This window comes from Cebus imitator, unplaced genomic scaffold (genome assembly GCF_001604975.1).
Source record: "Cebus imitator isolate Cc_AM_T3 unplaced genomic scaffold, Cebus_imitator-1.0 Scaffold59, whole genome shotgun sequence".
Classification (NCBI taxonomy): Eukaryota; Metazoa; Chordata; class Mammalia; order Primates; family Cebidae; genus Cebus; species Cebus imitator.
This window is the reverse complement of record NW_016107374.1, coordinates 6452912-6478533: the sequence shown is the minus strand read 5'-3', so window position 1 is coordinate 6478533 and position 25622 is coordinate 6452912. Positions and strand designations below refer to the sequence as shown.

Sequence of the window (25622 nt, the reverse complement as noted above, 5' to 3'; positions counted from 1 at the left end):
AACTCAGACAGTTGTTGTGAGGTTGGAATTCAACAATGAACATTCAGTGTACTTCCTGGCCCATAGTTAGGATCCAGGAAATTCTAGCTATTATTATCAGCTTAGATTTTGGGGCCTCTGATCAAAACATCAGGTGGGGTCCACTTTTCCTTTGTTATTTGTAAAAGATACAGATCTCTAGGAAATGGGATCCCCACTGCTAGGAGGGCTGAGCAAGTTCAAATGGTAAGGACCCTGGGAAGTATAATAACTGTGCATCCCTTATAACCCATTCTTTCCTTTGTGACATTTTGAGGGGCAAGGAGCAGAGAACCACCTAGAGACCTTTCTCTCTGGCTTTACAGACACAATGAGCCTCCTGGTGTCAGATGAGACTGAAACATAGGTCAGATAGATCAGTGACTGTGACATTGTTCTGCTTGTCAGCCAGCAGGAGAATTTGATAAGGGAAATAAATTAACCTATATTAAGAAAGCAGCTTTGACATGAAGGTGGACAGGATCTATCATAAGGTGGGTTATTTTTTCCCCATTTCTCTTCTCACTGGCCTCACACAGATTCTTCTTGTCAGGCAATGGTGTGGTTAGTGCAATAAATTTCTGAGCCAATTTGGTCCAAAGATTTTTTTGTGTGTTCTTTGTCTTGTCTCCTGTCTAGTTCAGCCAATCCAGGTTCACAAAGGCCTTGCTTTTTCACCTAGCACAGTGGTTAGAGTGTAGATTTTGGAGTCAGGAAGCCTGGGCTTGCAACTCAGCTCTTTAACTTGCTGTGTGACTGTGGGCCAGTTATCTCAAGATCTGTCTACCTTAGTTTTCCTTTCTGTAGAATAGACAAAATAGGAGGTATTATTGGGGTTGCAGAGAGGTTTAGATGTGTGATACATATAAAGGACTGAATACTCAAGGCATGGAAGTATCTTGATAATGAAGAAGACAGAGAAGGAGAAGGAAGAGGCAGAAGGAATAGGAAGAAGGAAGGAGGAGGAGGAAGAGAAGGAGAAATAAGAAGGAACAAGAGGAAGACAGTGGGATGGTTGAGGAGAATGGGGGAGGGGGAAGGAGGAGAAGCAGAAGCAATAGCATCTGCCAATTCCTATGGGACCAATCTACAACCCTTGTACTTACACATCAAGGCATCAAAAATACCATCTGCGGTAGTGGCACAGGCTGAATTTTTGCCTGCTGTAGTCAAGCTGTTTGAAGTGGCTGCATGCTGGCTTGCTTTTGTTGGTTGGCTGCAAGGTACAGAGACCCGCCTAGGCTGGCTCAGCAAAATGAGTTGTCTTTTGTAAAGGATGGACATGGAGCAATTCAGAGAGAGGGAAATCATCGTTTAGCAGCTGGGCCTCATAGAACTAGACATAGAGGATGGTCCTGAGCTCAGTCCAGCTCCTTGGACCCAAAGCAAGCTCATGGACCATTGTTCTGGTCTTCCATCATGACCCTGACTCAGCTACTCTTTGTGGGTCTGCTCTGATGTGTTGTTACCATTGGCTGGCTTCCTCATCTTCTACTTTTGTCTTTCTTTTCTCTATCACTGCTTCTGCCTCCATATAGTTCCTATTCCTTGTGACCTTTGTTTTCTTTTTCTTTGTATTCTGGCCTGTTGTGGCTCCCCTATTCTCTTTGAACCTCATCTAATCTCAGCCTTTGCTCCTAATACTCTCTGCTCTTCTTCCTAATTACTTATCTCATCATTCCATCCCATATTATAGGTCACTGGTCAGTTCCCATTATGCTCTGGCCTATGGTCCTGTGTTGGGAGTGGGTTATGGAGGTCACAATACACATGTGTCTGTTTAGGACAGTCCATTGAACAAAGGATGTTGGGTTAGAGGGTGAAGACAGTTTCTTTAGAAAGTGTCCATGGGTCCACGGGAGAACAGTGACCATCGCTGCCATGTCCAAATCAGTGCTCAGCTGGGTGAAGTGGGAACTTGGGTGATGAACATGCTTCTATTTGATTTCCAGAGTCAGATGTGAATTTCTTATTTCTTGGCACAACCTTGTGTTTCTGCTCCTGAGCACTTGGGACTGGGCCACTAATGCCCTGTGTGACTCCAGGAGGCCATTTCCCCCACCTCAGAGTCTCAGCATGTAGAATGAAGTAGTAGTTGGACTGGATGGTCTCTGATGGGTGTTTCCAGCTCTCATCTATGTTCAGAAAGAGGAATTATGCCATTAGCCTTTCCCTGCATGATCTGGTAGAGTTTAATAAGTTTCCTTCTAATGGAACAAAACCACCAGCTGCTGGTCCCATTCAGACACAGATCTGGGTTTAACCTGCAAAAGGGATTTTCTCTCCTATTGTAACAATTCTGCCAGGAAAAGTGAGTACCATATGTATTAATGAGCCTGTCCTCAAAGAGGTAGAGATAAGTCCTTTTACCATAAAGACAATTTACCCTCCTTCTCTCCCTCTTTCCCTCTATCTTTTCTTCCTTTCAATTGCTTAGTTGACTCATTCATTTGTATAACATTCATTACCTACATCCTATGTTTTTGTTTCTGTGCTTGGCTTTGCAGATTCTAAGATGAATAAGTAACAGCCTAGTGGGAGGAAACAGACCTTCCTCCTTCATTTCTCTCTCCTTCTCTTCATCCATACAACCCTTCCTCTTTTCATTTCTTCCTTTCCTCTTTCCTTCATCCAGCACACATTTATTGAGGGGCCCACCCCCACAGTTGAAAATCCACATGTAACTGTTGATGCCCCAAACACAAAACTACTAATAGTCCACTGTTGATCAGAAGCCTTACCAATAACACAAAGAGTTTGTTAACATTTATTTTTTATGTTCTACGTCTTATATGCTGCATTCTTACAAAAGTAAGCTAAAGAAAAGAAAATGTTAGTAAGAAAATTCTAAGGAAGACAATATATATTTACTATTCATTAAGTGGAAACAGATCATCATTAAGGTCTTCATCCTTGTCGTCTTCATGTTGAGGAGTCTGAGGAAAAGGAGGAAGAGGAAGGGTTGGTCTTGCTGTCTGAGAAGTGGCAGAGGTGGAAGAAAATTCACATATAAGTGGACCAGTGCAATGCAAATCTGGGTTGTTCAAGGGTCAACTATACAGGTAAAAACAATGGACACTGTATGTAAAATAAACATAAGACCACTCTGAAAGAGGGTAAGAAGGAGGAAGACCAGCTAGGGACCCAAGCGATGACACAGTGGTGAGTTCCCTGAGACTTCTTTTAGCTTCATGTATCCCAGACTGAGAACTAAAGAAGCTGGCAACCTGGATGTGTCAATAGATTTAAAAAAAAAAAAAAAAGAGCCCCAACAAAAGCCTGCCCCATCTAGTCAAAGGCCCAGGAAAGGGACAGCTTAGCAAGAAAACTTTTACCCAATAACCATCCTATCCCAGCCAAACACCACAGAAAAATCTGTTTTCCTACCCACCCGTACCAGCAAAGACCAAGTAGGGAGTCTAGATTTCCATCTTTTGTCAAACTGAATGAAACCTGCCATCCCAATCCTCCTGCCAGAGGTGTTAGAGAAGGTTGAGTAGGGACTGTCATCCCTGCTGGTGGTAATGAACGCTTCCCTCACCCAGCAATAATGCAGCACTCCTTCCCACACCTGCTGAGGTAGGATTCAAGGAGACCTACTTTTACCACCACCATCATTAACAAGTCTGCTCCCTGCTTTTTGGTGTTCTTACCCCTCCCAGCAAGAGTGGTATCAGTGGAGGCCTATGGGGGAGCTGGATTTCAATCTCTTCCCAGCAATAATGAGGAACTCTTCCCCTCTTCAGGGGCTAACAGAAGCTGAATGGAGAACTTGGACTTCTACCCATCCCTGGCAATAACAAGGCAGTACCTCCCCTTTCTCTGCTAGAGCAGTGTCACAAGAATCCTACAAAAACAAAAGGTTTAAATAAGATCCAGAGTCTCACAACATAATACTCAAGTGTTCAGGCTTCAATTGAAAATTACTTGTCATACCAAGAAGCAGAAAGATCTCAAGCTGAATGGAAAAAGATAATCAATAGGAGCCAATGCTGAGATGACTGGGGTTTTAGAATTATCTGATGACACTTTTAAAGCATTCATTATAAAAATACTTCAATAAGCAATTATGAACATTCTTGAGACTAATGAAACATAAGAAGTCCCTGAAAAGAAACAAAGTGTCAGCAAAGAATCAGAAGATAAAAAGAAGAAGCATTTAGAAAATTTAGAACATACAATTAGAAAATACAGTAACCAAATAAAAAATTCAATGGATAGGCTGGGTGCAGTGTCTCATGCCTGTAAACCCAGCACTTTGGGAGGCCAAGGCAGGTGGATCACTAGAGGTCAGGAGTTTAAGACCAGCCTGGCCAATATGGTGAAACCCCATCTCTACTAAAAATACAAAAAAAAAAAAAAAAAAATGCCGGGCATGGTGGCGCATGCCTGTAGTCCCAGGTTTTCAGGAGGCTGAGGTGGGAGAATCCCTTGAACCCAGGAGGTGGAGGTTGCAGTGAGCTGAGATCATGCCACTGCACTCCATCCTGGTGACAGAGTGAGACTACATCTTATAAAACAAAGAAACTTTTTAAAAAATGGATGGACTCAACAAGATGGATGGGGCAGAGGAAAGAATTTGTGAACTTGAAGATAGAGTAATAGAAATTACAGTGTGGATAACAAAAAGAAAATGCCCTGAGCAGAGTATCAAGGACCCTTGGGGATTATAATAAAAAATCTAACATTGGTGTCACTGGTGTTTTGGAAGGAGAGAAGAGAAGAAAGAAGTCAAAGCTGAAAATGTTCTTAAAGAAATAGTGGTTGAAAACTTCCCAAATCACTCAAAAGACATAAACCTACAGATTAAAGAATCTCAGAAAACACCAAAGAATATCAGCTCAAAGAAATCCATGCTAAGAAACATCATTTCAAACTTCTGAAAACTGAAGAAGGCAGACAAAAGCATCTTGAAAGCAACAACAGAGAAACAATACTTTACCTATGGGAGAAACCATTCAAATGACAACAAATTTCTCTTCAGAAAGCATGGAGGCCAGAAGAAAGTGGCACAGCATTTTTTCAAGTGCTGAAAGAAAAGTTTTTAATTCAGAATTCCATGCATAGTGAAAATATTCTTAAAAATGAAAGACAAATCAGGGCATTGTCAGATGAAGGAAAACTAAGACTATTTGTCATAAGTATATATATCCTGAAAGAATAACTAAAAAGTATTTTTTAAACAGAAAAGAAGTAACAAAGAATCTTGGAAAATCAGGAAACAATAAAAAGAGTAAAAATGCAAATAAGATACAATAATACATATACCTTCTCCTCTTAAATTTTCTAAATTTTGTTTAAGAGTTGAAGCAAAAATTATAACACTTTCTGATGTGGCTCTGCATATACGTATAGGAAACATTTAAGACAGTTATTAAAGGGAGAGGGTAAAGGACATAAAGGAATACTTCACACAAACTGGTAAAACGTCAACACCAGTAGACTGCAATAAGTTATGTATATATAATATAATACATAGAGCAGCCATTTTAAAAGGTATGCAAGGAAATACACTCAAAAATACCCTATGTCAAGATGAAACTCTAAAAAATGTTTAAGTAACTCACAGGGAGGCAGGAAAAATAAAACAGATATTAAAAATGAAATTGGCAAACCTGTAGCAAGACCAACAAGAGAAAACTCTAATTACAATGATCAGGAATGAGATGGGACATCACTACAGACCTTGCAGTCATCAAATGGATAAAAAGAGAACATACAAACAATGCTACACATATACATTTTATAGCTTAGATGAAATAAACCAGTTTCTTGAAAATCACAAACTGCCACAACTCACCCAATATGAAATGTATAATTTGCATAGTCCTGTAAACATTAAAGAAACTGAATTTGTAATTTTAATATTATCATACTCCAAAAAAAGAAATCTCCAGATGGTGTCACTGAAGAGTACTACCAAATATCTAAAGAAGAATTAACACCAACTGTACACAATCTCTTTCAGAAACAGAAGAGTGTATTTTCCAATTCATGATATATACCCATATTACCCTGATACTAAAGCCAGACTACAAAAAAGGAAAACTATAGACTAATATTATTTATTAATATAGATGTAAAATACTTAACAAAATATTTAGAAAATAGAGTTCAGCAATGTATAAAAGTGAAGTTTATTTCAGGGATAAAAGATTGGCTCAATATCTGAAAAATGAATTAACATAATTCACCATATTAACAAGCTAAGAATAAAAAACAACATGGTTATATCAACTGATACAAAAAATTGTTTGACAAAATTCAACAACCATTCATGATAAAAGAAATCAGAAAAAAAAATGAGGAAATTCGTCAACTTCGTAAAAAGCACCTAAAATAATACTGGAGCTAACATTATATTTGGTGATGAAAAACTGAATGTTTTCCTAAAAGACTGGGAACAAGCTAGGACGTCCACTCTCACCATTCTTATTCAACATAGTGCTAGAAGTTCTGGCCAATGCAGTAAGGCAAGAAAAGGAAACAAGACATGCAGATTGGAAAGGGAGAAATAAAATTGTCCTTATTTGCAAATGACATTGTTATCTATATAGACAATCCCAAAGAAAATTAAAAAATCCCAAAGAATATATATATTTTTAAAAGTTCTTAGAATTAGTGAATTCAGCAAGGTCACAGAATACAAGATCAATACAAATCAGTTATATTTCTATATAGTAGCAATTAACATATGGAAACCTAAATTAGAACAAGCCATTTACAATTGCAGAACAAATGGAAATCCTTTGGTGTATATCTGACAAAACAGGTATAGGGCTTGTATGCCGAAAACTACAAAATGCTGGTAAAAGGAAACAAAGATCAAAATAAATGGAAACAGATGCCAGCTGGACTGTATTCTCCACGAAGATATGCTAAAGTCCTAACCCACAGGACCTGTGAATGTGATCTTTGGAAATAGGAACTTTGCGGATATAATCAAGTTTAGATGAGGGCATACTGGAAGGGTAGTCCCTTAATCCAATGTGACTTTCATCCTTAAGAGGAGAAGAGAAACGGGGACACACGGGGAGAGCACTACGTGAAACAAAGGCAGAAGTTAGAGTGATACAGCTGCAAACTAAGTAATGACAAGGTTTGCTGGCCACCACCAGAAGGTAGGAAGAGGCAAAGAGGGATTCTACCTAAAGTCTCAGAGGGATCCTGAGACACGGCCTTGCCAGTACTTGACTGGGAACTTTTGGCCTCCAGACCTGTGAGAGAATAAATTTCCATTGTTTTAAGCCTCTTAGTTTATGGTACTTTGTTACAACAGACCTAGGAAACTGATACACATACCATGTTCATGGATTGGAAGATTCAACATAGTTAAGAAGTCAGTTCTTCCAAAAATCCATATGTAGGTTTAACACAATTTGTATCAAGAACCCAGCAAGATTATTTTTTTAAATAAAGACATGATTATTCTAACAGTTATGTGAAAAGGCAAAGGAACTAGAATATCTACAATAGCTTTATTCTTTTGAAAAATAATAAAGTGAGAGCAATCAGTCTACCTCATCTCCAGACTTATTATATAGTTACAGTAATCAAGACCAAAAAGGATATACAGATGGCAAGTAAACACATGAAAATATGTTCAATATTTTAGCCATTAGGAAATGCAAATTAAAGCCACAATGAGATATCACTACACTCCAATTAAAATAGCTAAAATAATAAATAGTGACAACACCAAACACTGGCTAAGATGCAGAGAAAAATCAATCATTCCTACACTGCTGATGTAAAATGATGCAGCCACTCTAGTGACAGTTTTTGTGTTTTCTTTTAAAACTAAACATATTATTACTATATTATCCAGAAACTGTACTTCTGAGCATTTATTCCAGAGAAATAAAAACCTATGTTTATATAAATCCTGTAAATAAATGTTTATAGCAGCTTTATCCACAATAGTGAAAAATATAGAACAACTTAGATGTCTTTCAGTGGGTAAATGGTTAAGCAAACTCTGGTACATCCATATCATAGAGTACCACTCAGCAATCAAAAGGAAGAAACCATCGATACATGCAACAATTTGGATGAATCTATGGAGGATTATTCTGAGGGAAAAAAGTCAATCTGAAAAGGTTTCGTAATCTATGATTCCACTGATAAAACAATGAAATGATAAAATTATGGAAATGGAGACTAGAGCTAGGTACAGTGGTGCACAACTCTAATCCCAGCTACTTGGGATTGAGGCTGAGGCAGTGGGATTGTTTGAGCCCAGGAGTTTGAGACCAGCCTGGGCAAGGTAGCAAGATTCTATCTCAAAAAAACAAAAACAAAAACAAAAACCACACATAGCTAGTGTTTATTATACTGAACAGATATGCAGACTAGATTAGAGGTGCCAGGGGTTAAAGATTAGGGGAGAATGGTGAGGAGAGAGCAGGAAAATGGGCATGGCTATAAATGGGCAACATGAGGGATCTTCGTTTTGATGGATCTGTTCTGTATCTTGACTGTATCAGTTCAGTATCTGGGTTGTGATATTGTACTGTAGTTTCATAAGATGTTATCAGTAGAGAAAACTGAGTAAAGGAAACATAAGATCTCTCTCTTCTTACGACTACATGTGAATCCACAATGATCTCAAAATAAAAAGTTTAATTACTATCATTAACATAATCGCTACCATTTATTGATGACAAACTGCCTCTACCCAGTACAAAGGAGGTAGGTAGATATATAACTCATTTCAACTTCACCACAGAACTACAAGCTGGATGTTCTTAGCCCATGTTAAGGATAAGGAGGCTGAGCACATTGGCTCACACCTGTAATCCCAGCATTTTGGGAGGCCAAGGTAGGAGGATCCCATGAGCCCAAGAGTTTGAAACCAGCCTGAATAACATAGTGGGACTCTGTCTCTACAAAAAAAAAGTTTTTTAAAGCTGGGCATGGTGGTGCATGCCTGTGTCTCAGCTATTCAGGATGCTGAGGTGAGAGGATCGTTTGAGTCCAAGAGGCCCAGGGTGCAGTGAGCTGTGATTGTGCCATTACCCTCCAGCCCAGGCCTCAGAGTGAGAACACATCTAAAATAAATAAATAAATAAATAAGGAGAGACTCACTGGCCCAGAAGCAATATGAAACTAGTGGCAGTGGAGTGGGCTTTGGTAGAATGAAACGTACAACCTAGCTGGCCACTCAGTAAGCATCTGGAGAGAGAATGTTCATTTCGCCTTCTGCCCTTGACCTCCTTTGCTAGTGGGTGTTCGCCACACCTACTCTTGGAGTTGATAGATAAGCATACCTGCTGACCACACTAAACCATTTTTGAGTACCTGGACTACTTGAGGAGTGGACCTCTGAGTAATGGAGGCATCAAGCGACCACTGTCCTGTGGGTGAACAGATGAAGGCTCCCCTGGGAACACAGCTCTACTGGCTTTGAGAGGCAGGAATCCCTTTTAAGTGATGTGGACGTTTGCTGCTTTTGTTCATCTCTTGCCATCTGTTGAAAGCAAAATGTCCCAGAGAGGTGAAATGCTTTCCAAGCTTCAGGCAGCACCAATCTGTCTCTTTTCGGGAGAACATGCCTGCAATGCATACAGCTACTCTTCCTCCTTGCCTGCCTCCCTCCCTCCTGTGCCTCCACATCATTTAATCTTCATGTAGCCCCGTGCACTTGATGTTATCATTATTCCCATTTTACAGAAGACAGAGCCGAGGAATGGAAAGGTTGGGCATTTTGCCCAGGATGCACAGAGAAGAGGTGGCTGTGGGATTTGAGTCCAGGTTTTCCTGACTCCGTATCCTGCTATTAATTTCCTGGTGCTGCTGTAACAAATGATCTAGGTGGCTGAAACAACAGAAATTTATTGTCACATAGTTCTAGAGACTATGAAACTCAATGTCAACATGCCAGCAGGATTGCCTTCTAGAGGCTCTGAAGGACCATCTGTTCCATGCTTCTCTCCGAGCCTCTGGTGGCCCCGGCAATCCTTGGCTTGTGGTTGCATCACTCCAATCTCTCCCGCCATCTTCATGTGACCTTTCTTTCCATGTCTTTCCCCCTCGTCTCTTATAAGGATATTTATCATTGGATTTAGGACTTGCCCAAATCCAGGATTATCTCACTCAGGACACTTACTTCAAATTATGTCTGCAAAGACCCTATATTCCAAATAAGATCAGATTCAGAGGTCCCGGGTGGATATCTTTTGGGGTTTGCTGTTCAACTCACTACTCTGCTCAGAAGTCCACCTCAGTAGGCTATTCCAAAAATGCATAGATGGATTCTATCTCTATCCTTGTTTTTGAGCTGGTCTGGGGTGAGGAGAGGCCAAGCTGATTCCAGCTGTGACCCGAGCTAAGACGCTGAAGGCTCACTCTCACATTCTCTCTGAAGCTGTCAGGCTGTTGATTCTTTAATAAACACTTGGGAGGAGAGGTGTTGGGATGGGAGGGGTATTCTGGACACCTCTGCATGGGGTTTTTCAGAATCAAAGAGGCACAGGGTGCGTGGCTGTCACCTGTGTGGCTTTCATTATGTGGTCACCTTTCACTGTGGGGTCCAAGCAGTGGACAGGAAATCGACTCCAGAGGCTGTTCCTTCCACAGCTGGATGCAGCCCCTTGGGGCTGATGAAGCAGGAGGGACTGCAGAAAGATCTGGTGGTTGAGAAAAGGGCAAGGGTTGTTGTGGGGTTTGGGGTGGGGACCTCTCCTGCTCAGCCCACTCTTTCTGCTGTGTCTCTGCTTCCCTGTCTGTCCCTGACTCCTGCCCTGTTTTCTCTCTGCAGGACCACATCCCCGTCCCTTACCAGCCAGACTCCAGCAGCAACCCCTCCTCCACGACATCCTCTACACCCTCCTCGCCAGCACCCCCCCTCCCTCCTAGCGCCACGCCGCCTTCTCCCCTACACCCTTCCCCGCAGTGCACACGGCAGCAGAAGAACTTCAACCTGCCAGGTACCTCCATGCTTGGGGTGACATGGGATCTACAGCATTGGAGGGACAGAGATGAGGGAGGGGGTGGGTTCACTCCAGAGCCCTGATGCAGCAAGTCTATGCTGGAAGGCGATAGGTCCATGACCAGAGAGGGGCAAGGAAGGACATGGACCGACCTTGATCGTATCCTAAGCAATTATCCTATATCGCTTATTTAATCTTTGGAACAGCCACAAGGTAAGCATTATCAGCTCATTTCACAGATGAAGAAACAGAGACTCAAAGAGATGCAGGAACTCTTAGAGACTCTGTCTTTGACAAGGCACAACCCAGGGTCTTCACCTAAGTCTAAGTCACAGAAGGGAGCCATTGGCTCTGGAGTTGACAGTTGTCTTATGAGCTAAATTGGTTAAAATTGGCATTGACAGTCTGTACTGGAGGTCTTAGGGGCACACATCTGAGCAGGGCTGCAGACTGAGTCTTAACTCAGATGTCAGGATGGGGTTATGACTGAGTAGTTTGGACTCCTGGAGTCAAGATCCAGGTCTATTGCATTCTTGCTGTGTCTCACCTCTGAAAAGATGTAGGTGGTTGAACAAGATGATCTGGAAGGTTCCTCTAGCTCAGGAATTCTAGGGCACCTGGGCTGGGAATATGCACTGAGCTATGAGATGATAGTAGAGAAGCCACTCATGGGACACTGTGGCTTCTTGGCCTCCTTTGTCATTAGACCTAAGAATGGGACATTGTTCTTCCTTCAGGCAGACCAGACCTAAGAATCTCTCCATCTCTTCCAGGGTCCAGCCTAGCCCAGTTCCTGTGCTAGGGCCCTAAGAATGTTTCCAACTCAGCCATATTTGTGTCACTGCAACAGACTTCAAGAAGAAGGTGGTGGGACCAGTGTGGCCAGTTGGACCCAGGTGTTGTTCAATATGGTATCCACTAGCCATGTGTGGCTATTTACATTTAAATGAACTAAAATTAAATGTAATTTAAAAATTAGTTTATCAGTTGCACTAGCCACGTTTCAAGGGCTCAGTAGCCACATGTGGCTGGTGGCCGCCATACTGAATGGCTCAGGTATAGAACATTTCCATCATCACCAAACGTTCCACTGGATGCCCTGGCCTAGGGTCTGATTTCCTCCTGAGTCAACGAGCTTCATGCTATGAAAAAAAACCCAGGTCCTTGGCCACAGCTCACACCTCCTGGGTTAAAGCTTAACCAGACATGAGTGAATGGCAAGGAGGCAAATGGAGGTCCTGCCCCACACCTGGGCAGCACCCACATGCCATCACCCATCTGAGGACAAGCCAGTCACAGTACCTGCCCATACTGTTTTGATTTGGGCCATGTCCACAGAGACGGGGTATATTTTGAATTCTTGGAACTTTGGGTTTTTTGTTAAGTTCAAGTCTGAATTTAACAGCCTCATATCCACCTAGTGCGAGGGCCACTCACCTGGCAGCCACCAAGGACTGCAACGTGAGTCACCAGCTGCACCATCTTAGGAAGTGCCACCGATTCATTGCCAGGCATTTTCACAGACAGAAGGCCCCCACTGCCATCTCCAGGGTTGTTCATTTTTACTTCTTCAGAAGGGGATGAAGGGAAAAAAAGACCCTTAGACTTCCCATGACCACCCACACTTGGGGGAGGCCCATGCCAACCTCCAATAGCTACTTCACTCTCCGGAAACAATGATTTTAGGAGTATTTTCTCTAAAATTGTTTGGCATTTGTTTATGGACCAAGGGATGGGGAAGAGCCGTTTTATGGGAGAACTATGCACAAAAGCACCACAGCTCTTTTCACCCCTTAAAGAATCTGCTGGCATCTTCAGATTAGAGATCTGCCTAGCCAGGCATAATCTGGGTAGCCCTTAGCACCTTCCTTCCCTCAGCCAGAGTCTTCAAGGAGGAGTACTTGACAATTTGCTGTGCTGGCGTGCCACCTTATCCCCTCCTGCTCCATGACAGGTCATGACGAAGTCCTGGATCTCTTTGGGGACTGGGCTAAGGGGTCCTTTGGGGAAAGGCACTTTGGCATGGCAGTTAAGAATGTGGGCTCTGCAGCCAAGCTGTTTAGGTTCAAATCTGAGTTTTACCGCTTAATGTCTGTCTGATGTTGGGCAAATAACTTGCCTCTCTGGGCCTCAGCGTTCTCATCTACAAAATGGAGGTCATAATAGTATGCACCTTAGATAATTGTTTTAGAAAGAAATGTCATAATACATGGACGAAGCTTAGCAGAGTGACAGTCACATTGAAGGTCTCAACAAGTCTGAGCTCCTTGCATTATTATTAAACACAATCATAATAAACCACACTGGCTACCTTTATTTGCACTTCTTATCTTCACTGCTAATTAATTGGGGGCCTAGACAGAATTGCAGAATGAAAGATGAAATCCCCATATGCCTTCACATGGGAATATGAACATAACTAAACATTTGGGAAAGGTAATTTGGCATTTTCTGTTAAAGTTTTTATTGTTGTCGTTTGTTTTTTTGAGATGGAGTCTCGCTCTGTTGCCAAGGCTGGAGTGCAGTGGCGAGATCTTGGCTCACCGCAACCTCCACCTCCCGGGTTCAAGCAATTCTGCTGTCTCAGCCTCCTGAGTAGCTGGGACTACAGGTGTGTGCCAACATGCCCAGCTAATTTTTGTATTTTTAGTAGAGACGGGGTTTCACCATATTGGTCAGGCTGGTCTTGGACTCCTGACCTCAGGTGGTTCGTCCACCTTGGCCTCCCAAAGTGCTGGATTACAGGCGTGAGCCACCATGCCCAGCCCTGTTAAAGTTTTAAATGTGCATCCCTTTGACCAGTATAACACTTCTAGGAATTTATATGCAGGAACATTTGCACTAGGGTGCAGAGATGTGTGTATAAGGACTTCATTGTAACAGTGAAAATGGAAATTAACCCAAATGCCCATCAAGAGGTGAATGGTTGAATACACAGATATATCTGTATAACCAAATATTCTGCAAACTTTCAAAGGAATGTAGTACTCTCTATCAATTTCCTGACTTGGAAAGTTATCCATAATGTTTCTTAAGTAGAAAATAAGTGATTTGCAAAGACGTCAGTATAACGTTCTATTTATTGTAAAATATTTACATATACGTATGTATGTGTACCTGTGTGTGTATATGTGTTCACATGTGCGCAATAAAGTCTGTAAGAACTTCATGGCAGTTGTTGAGGAGAGGGACTTTGTCTTAGGCATTTCTACAATGTCTATGAGTATGCATCCATTTTAGAATCGAATAATAAAATTCAGGGCTGAAATGGAAAACAAAATAGAGCCTTTTGGGAGCGCAGTTGGATCTACCTGTATCTTAGGCAGTTTTAGCAAAACACCCCCAGGGACATGAGTACTTGTCCTGTTTGTACTAAGGTCTGGTCAGCTGTCCCAGTCTTGACTGAGAGCTTCTGTTGATGAAAAATGGAGCTTTGGCTGTGGGTCCCTGCCAGATGTTGAGTTTTCTGGGGTTATTTAAGCTAAAGCCTAAGCATAATGATGTCTCCAGCACTGATTCATCTAGAACATTCTTGTCCAAAAGGGGCTGTGGGGTGACCGGCCATTTGACTCATCTGTTGGCCTCAGGACATGAGGTAAAAAGGCTATTAGAACCCCAAGCGTGGCGTGTGCAGCATGGTATTTGTGACTGTGCGCTGCCAGTTGGGTGGAACTCCTGTTCTCTACCTTTCTCTGAGTCCTGGGGCAGTGTGGGACATGGCCCAGTGTAAGGTGGCGTCAAGAGTGCTGCATGGACAGACAGACCTGGGGTTGGATCCCAGCTTTGCTCCTTCCTAACTGTGCAGCTTTGAACATGGCATTGCCTCTGTTTAGGACCGTTTCTCATCGGTAACATGGGGCTAACAATTCAGAGTTGTGGTTACATCCACCACGGCAAGATAGATGAAGAGGCTTTGGAAATGGTTGTCTTATGGGTTTCTAAGGATGGAGCGTTCAAATACCTTCTTTCTTTGGAGGCACCTAGAGCCATCTTGAAACACACACACGCGCACGCACACACACACACACACACACACACACACACACCCCAACTGCAGGAAATGGCATATTCTAATGGCTCAAATGAAGAAAGGAGGTGAAATTTGCCTTTAGTGGAGTTTGCAGGATTTCTGAAACCTCACTTGGGCCACTTGGGCTCATGAGAGTGTTTCCTCCCTTCCCCTTTCCATCAGTCTGTCCTGAGTCCCTCTTTTATGCTCATCACTCTGTGCCATAATCTGGTTTACATACTTGTTAAGTGTTTCCTCCATCAGAATGTGAGCTCCATGAGACCAGGCAGTGTGCCTTCACTCATGAATCCGTGCCCAAAACCCAACGCATTGCCTACAACTGAAGGCACTCATTAAGTATTTTTCAAATGAATGTCCTGAATTTCATGCATTGCCCAGAGCTGCAGTTTTTTCTCTTTAACTTTTCTTCTTGGCCTTCAGACTGCATTCATCCATTCATTTCATTAACAGTATTTATTAAGCATCTACTGTGTACCAGCTACTGTACTAGGCACTAGATTTGAAGCAGCGAACAAACCAGACGTGTACCCTGCATTTACTTCCTATTGTTATTGTAACAAATGACCACATACTTAGTGGCTTAAAAGCACACAGATTTATTATCTTATGGTTCTAGAGGCCAGATGTCCAAAACAAAACGAGCTTCACTGGGCTAAAAACCAAGATGTCAACAGGGCTGGTTTGCTCTGGAAGGTCTTAGGGAGAATCCATCTCCTTGCCTTTTCCTGGCGTCTAGGAGCTGACCACATTACTTTCCTTATGACCCCTCCTCATTCTGGCCTGTGTGATTCCATGATCACATCTCCTTCTCTAACCCTGCCTCCCTCTTCTAAGGACCCTTGTGATGACATCAAGCCTACCCAGATGATCTAGGATAATCTCCCCATCTCAAGATCCTTAAGTAATCGCATCCTAAAAGTCCCTTGTGCCACGTAATGAAATGGATTTATAGTTTCCAGGGATTAGGACCTGAACATGTTGTGGTGGGGGGGCAGGCATTATCCGCCCTACAACAGCCCCAGTTCTCATGAAAAGTATAGCTCTATATCTCTGTTTTGGTACCAGTACCATGCTGTTTTGATTACTGTAGCCTTGTAGTATAGTTTGAAGTCCGGTAGTGTGATGCCTCCCGCTTTGTTCTTTTTGCTTAGAATTGACTTGGCTATGCGGGCTCTCTTTTGGTTCCATATGAAGTTTAAGGTGATTTTTTCCAGTTCTGTGAAGAAGGTCATTGGTAGCTTGATGGGGATAGCATTGAATCTGTAAATTACTTTGGGCAGTATGGCCATTTTCATGATATTGATTCTTCCTAACCATGAACATGGAATGTTTCTCCATCTGCTTGTGTCCTCTCTTATTTTGTTGAGCAGTAGCTTGTAGTTCTCCTTGAAGAGGTCCTTTACGTTCCTTGTTAGTTGTATTCCTAGGTATTTTATTCTCTTTGTGGCAATTGTGAATAGCAGTTTGTTCTTGATTTGGCTCTCCTTAAGTCTGTTATTGGTGTATAGGAATGCATGTGATTTTTGCACAATAAATGGTGTTGGGAAAGCTGGCTAGCCATGTGCAGAAAGCAGAAACTGGACCCCTTCCTGACACCTTACACTAAAATTAACTCCAGATGGATTAAAGACTTAAACATAAGACCTAACACCGTAAAAACCCTAGAAGAAAATCTAGGCAAAACCATTCAGGACATAGGCAAGGACTTCATGACCAAAACACCAAAAGCATTGGCAACAAAAGCCAAAATAGACAAATGGGACCTAATCAAACTCCACAGCTTCTGCACAGCAAAAGAAACAGTGATTAGAGTGAATCGGCAACCAACAGAACCAAAAATTTTTTTTGTAGTTTACCCATCTGACAAAGGGCTGATATCCAGAATTTACAAAGAACTAAAACAGATTTACAAGAAAAAAACTAACAAGCCCATTCAAAAGTGGGCAAAGGATATGAACAGACACTTTACAAAAGAAGACATACATCAGGCCAACAAACATATGAAAAAATGGTCATCATCACTGGTCATCAGAGAAATGCAAATCAAAACAACACTGAGATACCATCTGACGCCAGTTAGAATGGCGATCATTTAAAAATCTGGAGACAACAGATGCTGGAGAGGATGTGGAGAAATAGGAACACTTTTGTACTGTTGGTGGGAGTGTAAATTAGTTCAACCATTGTGGAAGACAGTGTGGTGATTCCTCAAGGACCTAGAAATAGAAATTCCATTTGACCCAGCAATCCCATTACTGGGTATATATCCAAAGGATTACAAAACGTTCTACTATAAGGACACGTGCACACGAATGTTCATTGCAGCACTGTTTACAATAGCAAAGACCTGGAACCAACCCAAATGCCCATCGACGATAGACTGGATAGGGAAAATGTGGCACATATGCACCATGGAATATTATGCAGCCATCAAAAACGATGAGTTTGGGTCCTTTGTAGGGACATGGATGAACCTGGAAACCATCATTCTCAGCAAACTGACAGAAGAGCAGAAGATCAAACACCGCATGTTCTCACTCATAGGCGGGTGTTGAACGATGAGAACACATGGACACAGGGAGGGGAACACTACACACTGGGGTCAGTTGGGGGGAAATAGGGGAGGGACGGTGGGGGGTGGGGAGCTGGGGAGAGATAGCAAGGGGAGAAATGACAGATGTAGGTGATGGGGAGGAAGGCAGCAAATCATACTGCCACGTGTGTACCTATGCAACAATTTTGCATGTTCTTCACATGTACCCCAAAACCCAAAATGCAATAAAATAAATAAATGGGGGGAAAAAAAAGAAAAGTGTAGCTTAGTGAGAAAGAAAGGTGTTAACCAAATAAACATATGCATGAAAATAGGATAATAGATTGTGATGAAGGCTGTGAAGGATAAGAGCCTTTGCAGTAGTCCTTGAGCAAATAGCAAGAGAACAAATTTAGGTTGGAGGGTCACTAGCTGGCTGAGTTCTGCAGGTCGGGGAGGTAAGGCAAAGACCCAGTCACAAGAAGGGGCCCAAGTGCCATAAACAAGAGAAAGTGGCCTCCAGAGAGACTCAGAGCTGCAGGGTCTGGGCCTGGTAGAAATGTAGATTTTATGTAAGACTCCATATGATTGAGTTGAAAGGTTTAGGCAGACAACGACTTGACCCTTTTATCTTCCTTCTAGAAGACCCCCTACCTGCTCTCTTGGGAGGGCTCGGGGTAGGCATGGGGCTTACCTCCAGAGGGGAAGCTCCTTCAAAGTGGTCTGCTTGTCTCTTTGACTTCATCTGCAGCCTCCCAGGTCCTGGGTCTTCTTGGATGCCAGCAAGCCAGGAACCACTTGGCTCTCCTGAGCAGCCCACTCAGGGTCACCAGCTGTTCTTTAAAGCCACTTCTTGCTAGTGTCTGTCATCAGTGGGAAGAACAGGTCTCCCAGCAATGCCTTTCCTCCTTTTCTGGCCGTGCGTTTCCCTTTCGGTCACCAGGAACAAGCTGTTCCATGGCACATGGGGAGGAGTCAAGGAGGGCGTTGGCTCCGGGTGTGGAGGCATTTGCTGGTGTCCCGTTGCCAGGCACCTGTCCCTTCTCAGACTCTCTGAAGCAGCCCTTGCTCTCCGTTGCCCAACCCCTCCCTTCCAAAAAGAACATAACTGTCAGCTAACCTTTTCTGCAGACACTGAATCCCCCATCACTGTCAGAGCTGGGGAGGGAAAAGATCAGCCAAGCCTCTTGAGAACCTCGTGTAGTTTTTCCTGTTTTAATTTTAGCCCCTTATTGACTAATAAAATAGTATCATGCCATAAAAACTTGTGTTATCTAACAGTAAAATGGTCCCTGAGGTCATGAAGGGTGGTTTTCTTTTAGAGCTTTACTCTGTGACCTTGAATATGTTGCTTCTTGCCCTGGATGTCCCATTTTCCAGAATCAAAAATGTATCCATCTGGACTCCAAGTATTTAATATAAGCTGGAATTGGACTAAGCCCAATGTTTCTACTGTTTCACCTATAATAAAAAAAAAGTTGATTAATTCAACAAATGTGTGTTGCACACTGACTGGTGCAAGGCACAGAACCAGGAGTTTGGGATCCTGAGATAGTAGGACTTACTCCCTATCCTGAAGGAATCTATCAATAAATTTTAACCTCAGAGAGGGTGTTCTGTCAGCTTCCCCAAAGCAAAAGATTTAGTTAGCACTTGGAACTATCTGATTATCTCTTAATTATAAGTCATTCTTGTCTATGAGCTAAGAGAGCTTAGAAATTTGTTTATCTCACAGCTAATACTACCTTCAATGCACTTTTATCTCTTAATGATGGTCCTTGCCCTTTGAGGAAGGGACTGTTATTATTCTCATTATACACATGTGGACAGTGAGACTGAGTCTCTGCAAATAACCAGAGGCAGAGCAAAGATTTGACCCTATAGGGTCAGCTTCTAGACTCTAGGTAATAGATGCTCGATGCCACAAAGAAAATTAGCACTGAGACAAAGGATTTTTCAGCAATGCAATTTTTTAATCCCGGCCTGCAGGAAGGGTACCCTTGCTAGCCATTTTGCCATGGGAGTACAATGAACAAAGGAAAACAGACATATTTATTCCTTACGTATTTGGGGTTGTCCTTACTGCTGTGTCTGATCTCCATTGGCTGGAGCCAGACCTCACAATCTAAACTAAATCCCAATTGGCTAATAACTTAAAACTTTTCTAAATTCTGAAAGCAATAGAGAGCTGGGTCATGCCTGTGAGCACGTCCAGCACAGATATCTTGGTTAAAGTACAAGGACGTAGAATGTACTACATGCCGGTAAGCATGGCATGTCTAACAGCTACATAGGATAGGGCTTAATAAAGAGTTATTAGCACACTTATGATTTATTCTTTAACAAGAAAGGAAACTTTAAAGAGGAGCTTTTTTACTTCCCACATAATGGTACCTTCAATACACTTCTATCCCGTAATGATGGTCCTTGCCCTTTGAGGAAGGGGTTGTTATACTCATTTTACATATGTGGACAGTGAGACTCAGAGTCTCCACAAATAACCAAAAGCAGAGCAAAGATTTGACCTTATAGGATCAGCTTCTAGACTCTAGGTTCTGAGCTATTGTGCTAATATTTGATAAACCAACTCCAGTGGTGGCTTGCCCCCGAATGTCATCAAATTGTTTCTGGAAGTGGATTCACCAATACAGACTTATCTGACTATATCCCTGCCCTCTTCATTTACTTGAGGACACAAAGCTCTGTGTTCTCTTCCCCCAACACCCCTTAGCCCCTTATTCTAGGCACTGTTCACCAATTGAGTAAGTGCTAATGTTAGAGACTTTTAAGTGTCTGAGACCCCTGACCTCTGGTGAGTAGATTAGAAGTAAAAGGAATTTTCAGGGAACCAGCAGTGAAGTCCAGAAAACTCCTTTTATATAATTTTTCCTAAATTCAGAAGTTAATTCATGCTTGTGGTAGGTAGAATAATGCTCATTCCAAAAAGATGTCCATGTGTTGATCTCAGAATCTGGGAAGATGCTGCTTTATAGGACAGTAGGAACTTTGCATATATGACGAAGTTATGGACTTAAGCTGGAGGGATTATCTTAGATTATCTGGGAAGTCCCTAATGTAATCACAAAGGTCCTTATCAGAGGGAAGCAAGAAGGTCAAAGGCAGAAGATGGAGATGGCACAGCAGAAGCAGAGGTTGGAGTGATGGGGCCATGAGCCAACAAATGCAGGCAGCCTCAGACAACTGGAAAAGACAAGGAACAGATTTTCTTACAGCCCCTAGGAAGAACTAAATTTGATTTTAGCCCCGTAAGACTTGTTTCGGATTTTGTCCTCCAGAACTGGAGGAGGATTCATTTGTGTTGTTTTAAGCCACTCAGTTTGTAGTAATTTGTTACAGCCACAAAAAAGAAAACTAATACCATGCTTGGTACAGAAAATTTGGAAAGTACAGAAAAAGCATAAAGGATTTTTTAAGCCACTGTAATCATTCTGCCAAAAGGGGGAAAAAATTAATATTTTAGATTATGGCTTTGCAGACTTTTTCTGTGTGTGTGTGTGTGTGTGTGTGTGTGTGTGTGTGTGTATAATTATGCATTTCACAAAAGTGGTATTGTAGTCAGAATGTCTGTTTGAGTTGGGGCAGTCTGATTTTAGAGAGTGTGAGATGTCGGTTGGGAGGGTGGCATGGATGTTTAGAGTTCTGGTTTCTTTACACATGTGTGCAATCCCTCGTCTGCAAGGATGTCTGCAGAAGAATGGAAACTCTTGAAGGTGGGCAGAGAAGGACCACATAGTGGCTGTAAAAGCTCAATTTGTTCCCTGAAGGGATGTCTTCTTGGGGGCACTCACTTTGATGTTTTCTTTCTTTTGCAAGCATCCCACTACTACAAATACAAGCAGCAGTTCATCTTCCCAGGTGAGTTTCATGTGAGCTGGAAACAGCCCCTTCTGAACAAGCCCTGCTGGGTTATAGGAGTTGGTGGGATGAATGGAGGCAGATGTTGTGGGGGTACCTGAAATCAAAGAAGGTGGTAGTGGAGTCACCATACTCCAGGATAATGGCTGCACATGGAAGTGGAAAAGAAAGAGTGGGAAGATCTAAGGGCACTGTGGGACCCGAGAAGGTCCCAAGGCACAGTAGAAAGGCCTGAGAGGGTGTAGTGCTGTGGAAAAATGGGCAAGGGTGAGGAGGGGTCTAGAGCCATGTAGCAGGGAAGAGATGGTCCGAGGGTCCTGAGCTGAGTACAGAGAAGATGTGAAACCAGGGGGCCTTATCATCCCAAAGGGAACTCAGGAGAAAGGAAGCTCAGAGATGACTAATGAACGCTTCAGGCTAGATGCCTGCGGTTTCTGGCAGTCCCCTCCTCAACAATGGATAATTTTGTTGAGGATGTCATCCAGAAAACTGGTCCAGCTGAGCAGGTAAAGTCCAGGTGGTCCAGAAAAGGAGAAAGGAGATTGGCCAAGGACAGAGATCCAAGATCTGGTGAAATATTAGCTGCCACATCTCCCAGGAATTAGGCCTTTGCAGGGGTTGTGGACTTCGCATTTGTTTTCTGAATATCCAATCTCTGGTTTTCAGATGTGGTGCCAGTGCCAGAGACACCGACCCGGGCGCCCCAGGTCATCCTGCATCCGGTGACCTCGAATCCAATGTAAGTGGGACAGAGACCTCTTTCCCCTTCTTTGAGCTTCCCAGCCCTGGCTCTACAATCCACTCAGGTTCCCTGTCTTCTTTCCTCCTATTCCCGGATTTGATGTAGCTGGGGACAGAGGGAGAAGTACAAGGCAGGCAGAGAGACATAGGGAATAACTTCGGGAAAGAGAAAGAACCTGACAGCCCAGGCAGAGAGATGGAGAGAGAGGCAATGCTGTTCTTCACAAGCCAGCTATGCCTTGTGTCTCTGACCCTGCCTGTCAAATGCAATTTCCAGGGGCTGGGCCATTTCCTAAGGACCCATAACCACCCTATGATTAGAAAGACCACTTTCCCCAGGCGATAGCTAGAGCTTAATGAAGGGGTAATTATTCCATGTCACTGAACATGGAATAACTTTCAAAAGTCTTATTTAGGTTTATACCAGGAATCAGCAAACTATAGCCTATGGGATGGATCCAACCTTCTGCTTGTTTTTGCATAAAGTTTTATTGGAACATAGTCATGCCTATTCGTTTACAATGTGTTGTGCATGGTTGCTTTCTCAGTACAGCAGCAGAGTCAAGTAGTTATAATAGAAACTGTATGGCTTACAAAGCCAAAAATACTTACTCTGTGGTCCTTTGCAGAAAGAAATTTGCTAACCTCTGGTTCATATTATTATAAACATAATATAAACTAATTTTGAAAAATTTGGACTATTCTTTAAAAAGGAGAAGGCAAAATAATCACTCATGGTCTCACCACTGTTAGAACTTTTATGTGTGTTTTTCCATTTATATTTTACATAGTTATGACCCACAATATATGTAAGCAGTTACCATCCTGTTTTGTTATCTTTATGCTGAACATCACATTTTAAACTTATTATTTTAGCCTCTCCATAGACATTGTTGGTTTTTGTTTCTTGTTTGTTTGTTTTTCGAGACAGAGTCTCATTCTGTCACCCAGGCTGGAATGCAGTGGCATGATCACGGCTCACTGCAGCCTCTGCCTCCTGGGCTCAAGTGATCCTTTCAGCTCAGAGACAGAGTTTTGCCATTTTACCTAGGCTGGTCTTGAACTCCTAGACTCAAGTGATCCTTCCTCTTTAGCCTTCCAAAGTGCTGGAATTACAGGCATGAGCCACTGCACCTGTTTGACATTGTTTTTAATGGCTGTAAAATGACATATTGATATAGAATAATTTTCTTAATCATTTCCTATTGCTGGATTTTTTACACTGCTTCCAATATTTCACTGTTGTAAATAATGCTACAATGAACATCTTTGTGCATGGCATCGTTAGGATACAGGCCCTCTTTCCAGGTGGTTTGTTGCTCGTGCAGCAGAAGTGAAGTCACCTTGGCCAGGTGGTGCAGTGGCTCACACCTGTAATCCCAGTACTTTGGGAGGCTGAGATGGGAGAATCACAGTCACAGAGGTCCGAAGTTTGAGACCAGCCTAGCCAAACTGGTAAAACTTCATCTCTACTAAAAATACAAACATTAGCCAGGCATGGTGGTACACACCATAATCCCAGCTACTCTGGAGGCTGAGGCAGGAGAATTGCTTGAACCTATGAGGCAGAGGTTGCAGTGAGCTGGGATCATGTCACTATACTCTGGCCTGGGTGACAAAGGGAAACTCTGTCTGAAGAAAAAAAAAGTGAAGTCACGGAGTCACCTCATTAACTTCTTTGGTTGTGATGGAAGTCTGGGGCTTGCTAGGATTTGACCAGTTTCCCAGCTCACCTTTGTGCCTACTTGGTTTTTCTTCTGGGTCCCCTAACTTCTTCATCTTTTCTGACTGGTCATATGGACTTTGTTAAAGACTTAAATGGTACATCTCTGAAATCAAAGGAACAGCCACTTGCTGGGGGATATTGTGCTGACATCTAGCTCTGGATCATTTCTCTACTTCACATAAACCAGCTCCACAATTTGTGCAAGAAGAACTCCAGGTTATTAGCTGACAGTCCAGAGGTGCCAGTGAAAAACAGAGTGAATAGCTGCTTGCAATCTGCTTATATGTGCGTGGAGTGATGGAAACTCTTTGCAGAGAGAAATAATTGAATAGCCCTGGATGCTGGAATCATGTCTTGATGCAAAGAGAGGAGGGTGGCCTGTTTTGGTTTTGGGCATGAGGAGGGACTCCAGTTGCATTGTCGCACCCAAGTCTCCCCCAGGGCATCAAGTTCACAGCATCTCAGCTGTCATTGTGCAGGTTCATTCCACCTTCCCAGGCTGTGCTATAAATAATTGGTTAATACCATGGCAAATGCCACTTTGGGATTGACCTTTCTTTCTCCTTCTTTTAGTTCTTGTGATCTTTCAGACTCTCTCTCACCAGGACCCCCTCCAGCCACGTGGACTGACTCTGTCTGCAGAGTCACCCGCTTCCTGCCATCTGAGGGTCAGAGGAGGGGAGAGAGGGAATCTACTAGGTTTTCACTGGGGAAATAGGAAAGGGATGGAGTATTCATTGTGCTTCTTTTTTCTCACCTGCTTCAGCTACTCCATGCCTTCAGCAGCCCAGTTCTGTCTCTCTGCTGAACTTCAAAAACACATACACATCCTTAAGTCTAACCCCCACAACATACCTCTAATGCACACTGTGCCCCTCACCCATCACATGTCAAATGTCATATGCATTTGACATTTCTCTCGCACCTCGAATGCATACCCCATTATACCATCGGCATACAGCATTCCCCTCGACATCCTGTGTGTACCCCCAACTCACATGCACACAAGACAACCCTGCACAAAGCACATCCCATAATACCTATGTGGCACTCACACAAACACATTGTGACCCCCGCCAGCATCTGTACCCAACGTGTTTGCTTACTAAGAACAGAACTGCAGCTCATGAGCTTGTGAACGCCAACACACATAACACACACGCGCGCACACACACACACGGTCTTCCAGTTCAATACAGTCTTTTTATTTTCATTCCACATATCCTAATTCCATGTGACTGACAGGATCTACCTCAAACACTGGAAACTTTCAAATACATCCAATAATTCTCGTCTTAAAATTCCCGCCACACTCCATTTATCCAACTCATACCTAACTTTTGGCCTTGTTACTTTTAGCCTGTCTGCATAGTATCTGAATAGTGGCTTTCTTTCCTTCAGTAGGAATACAATATTTCTTAAGGTCAGAAGCCATGCCAGTTTCAATTCTATATCCTTCCGAGGGCTTAACACTGTTCCTTAATTCACATCTATTAAATAGTCACATGAATGACCAGACAAACAAGAACTCTAAGATCCTTCCAAGAAATTCCAAATGTGAGTGAACTTCGGAGATCTGATTAGTTCTTTCCTGGCAAACACATAGAGCTCTGAGGACTTGTCTGCTTAGGGCAGTTAGGCCGATTTATAAGAAAGCTGCTATGTTAGTTGAAACCAAAGCAATAAAGAAAAATGACCCCTGAGCAGCCCGGAAAATCAACTTAAAGCAATGTCCTTGTGTACTGTTTTTTTTTTGTGTGTGTATGT

At 42.7% G+C, this 25622-nt stretch overlaps 1 protein-coding gene across 3 annotated transcripts in view; it reads left to right on the top strand.

Annotated features, from left to right (window-relative positions):
* Positions 1 to 25622, top strand: part of KSR2 (kinase suppressor of ras 2) — a 523481-nt gene that overhangs the window by 430742 nt on the left and 67117 nt on the right. For all 3 annotated transcript variants that reach the window (XM_037738919.1, XM_017529548.2, XM_017529549.2), the window contains exons 10-12: positions 10778 to 10946; positions 21347 to 21388; positions 22055 to 22127. In XM_037738919.1, coding sequence (XP_037594847.1) covers positions 10778 to 10946; positions 21347 to 21388; positions 22055 to 22127 — 284 coding nt within the window. The remainder of the gene's footprint in view (positions 1 to 10777; positions 10947 to 21346; positions 21389 to 22054; positions 22128 to 25622) is intronic.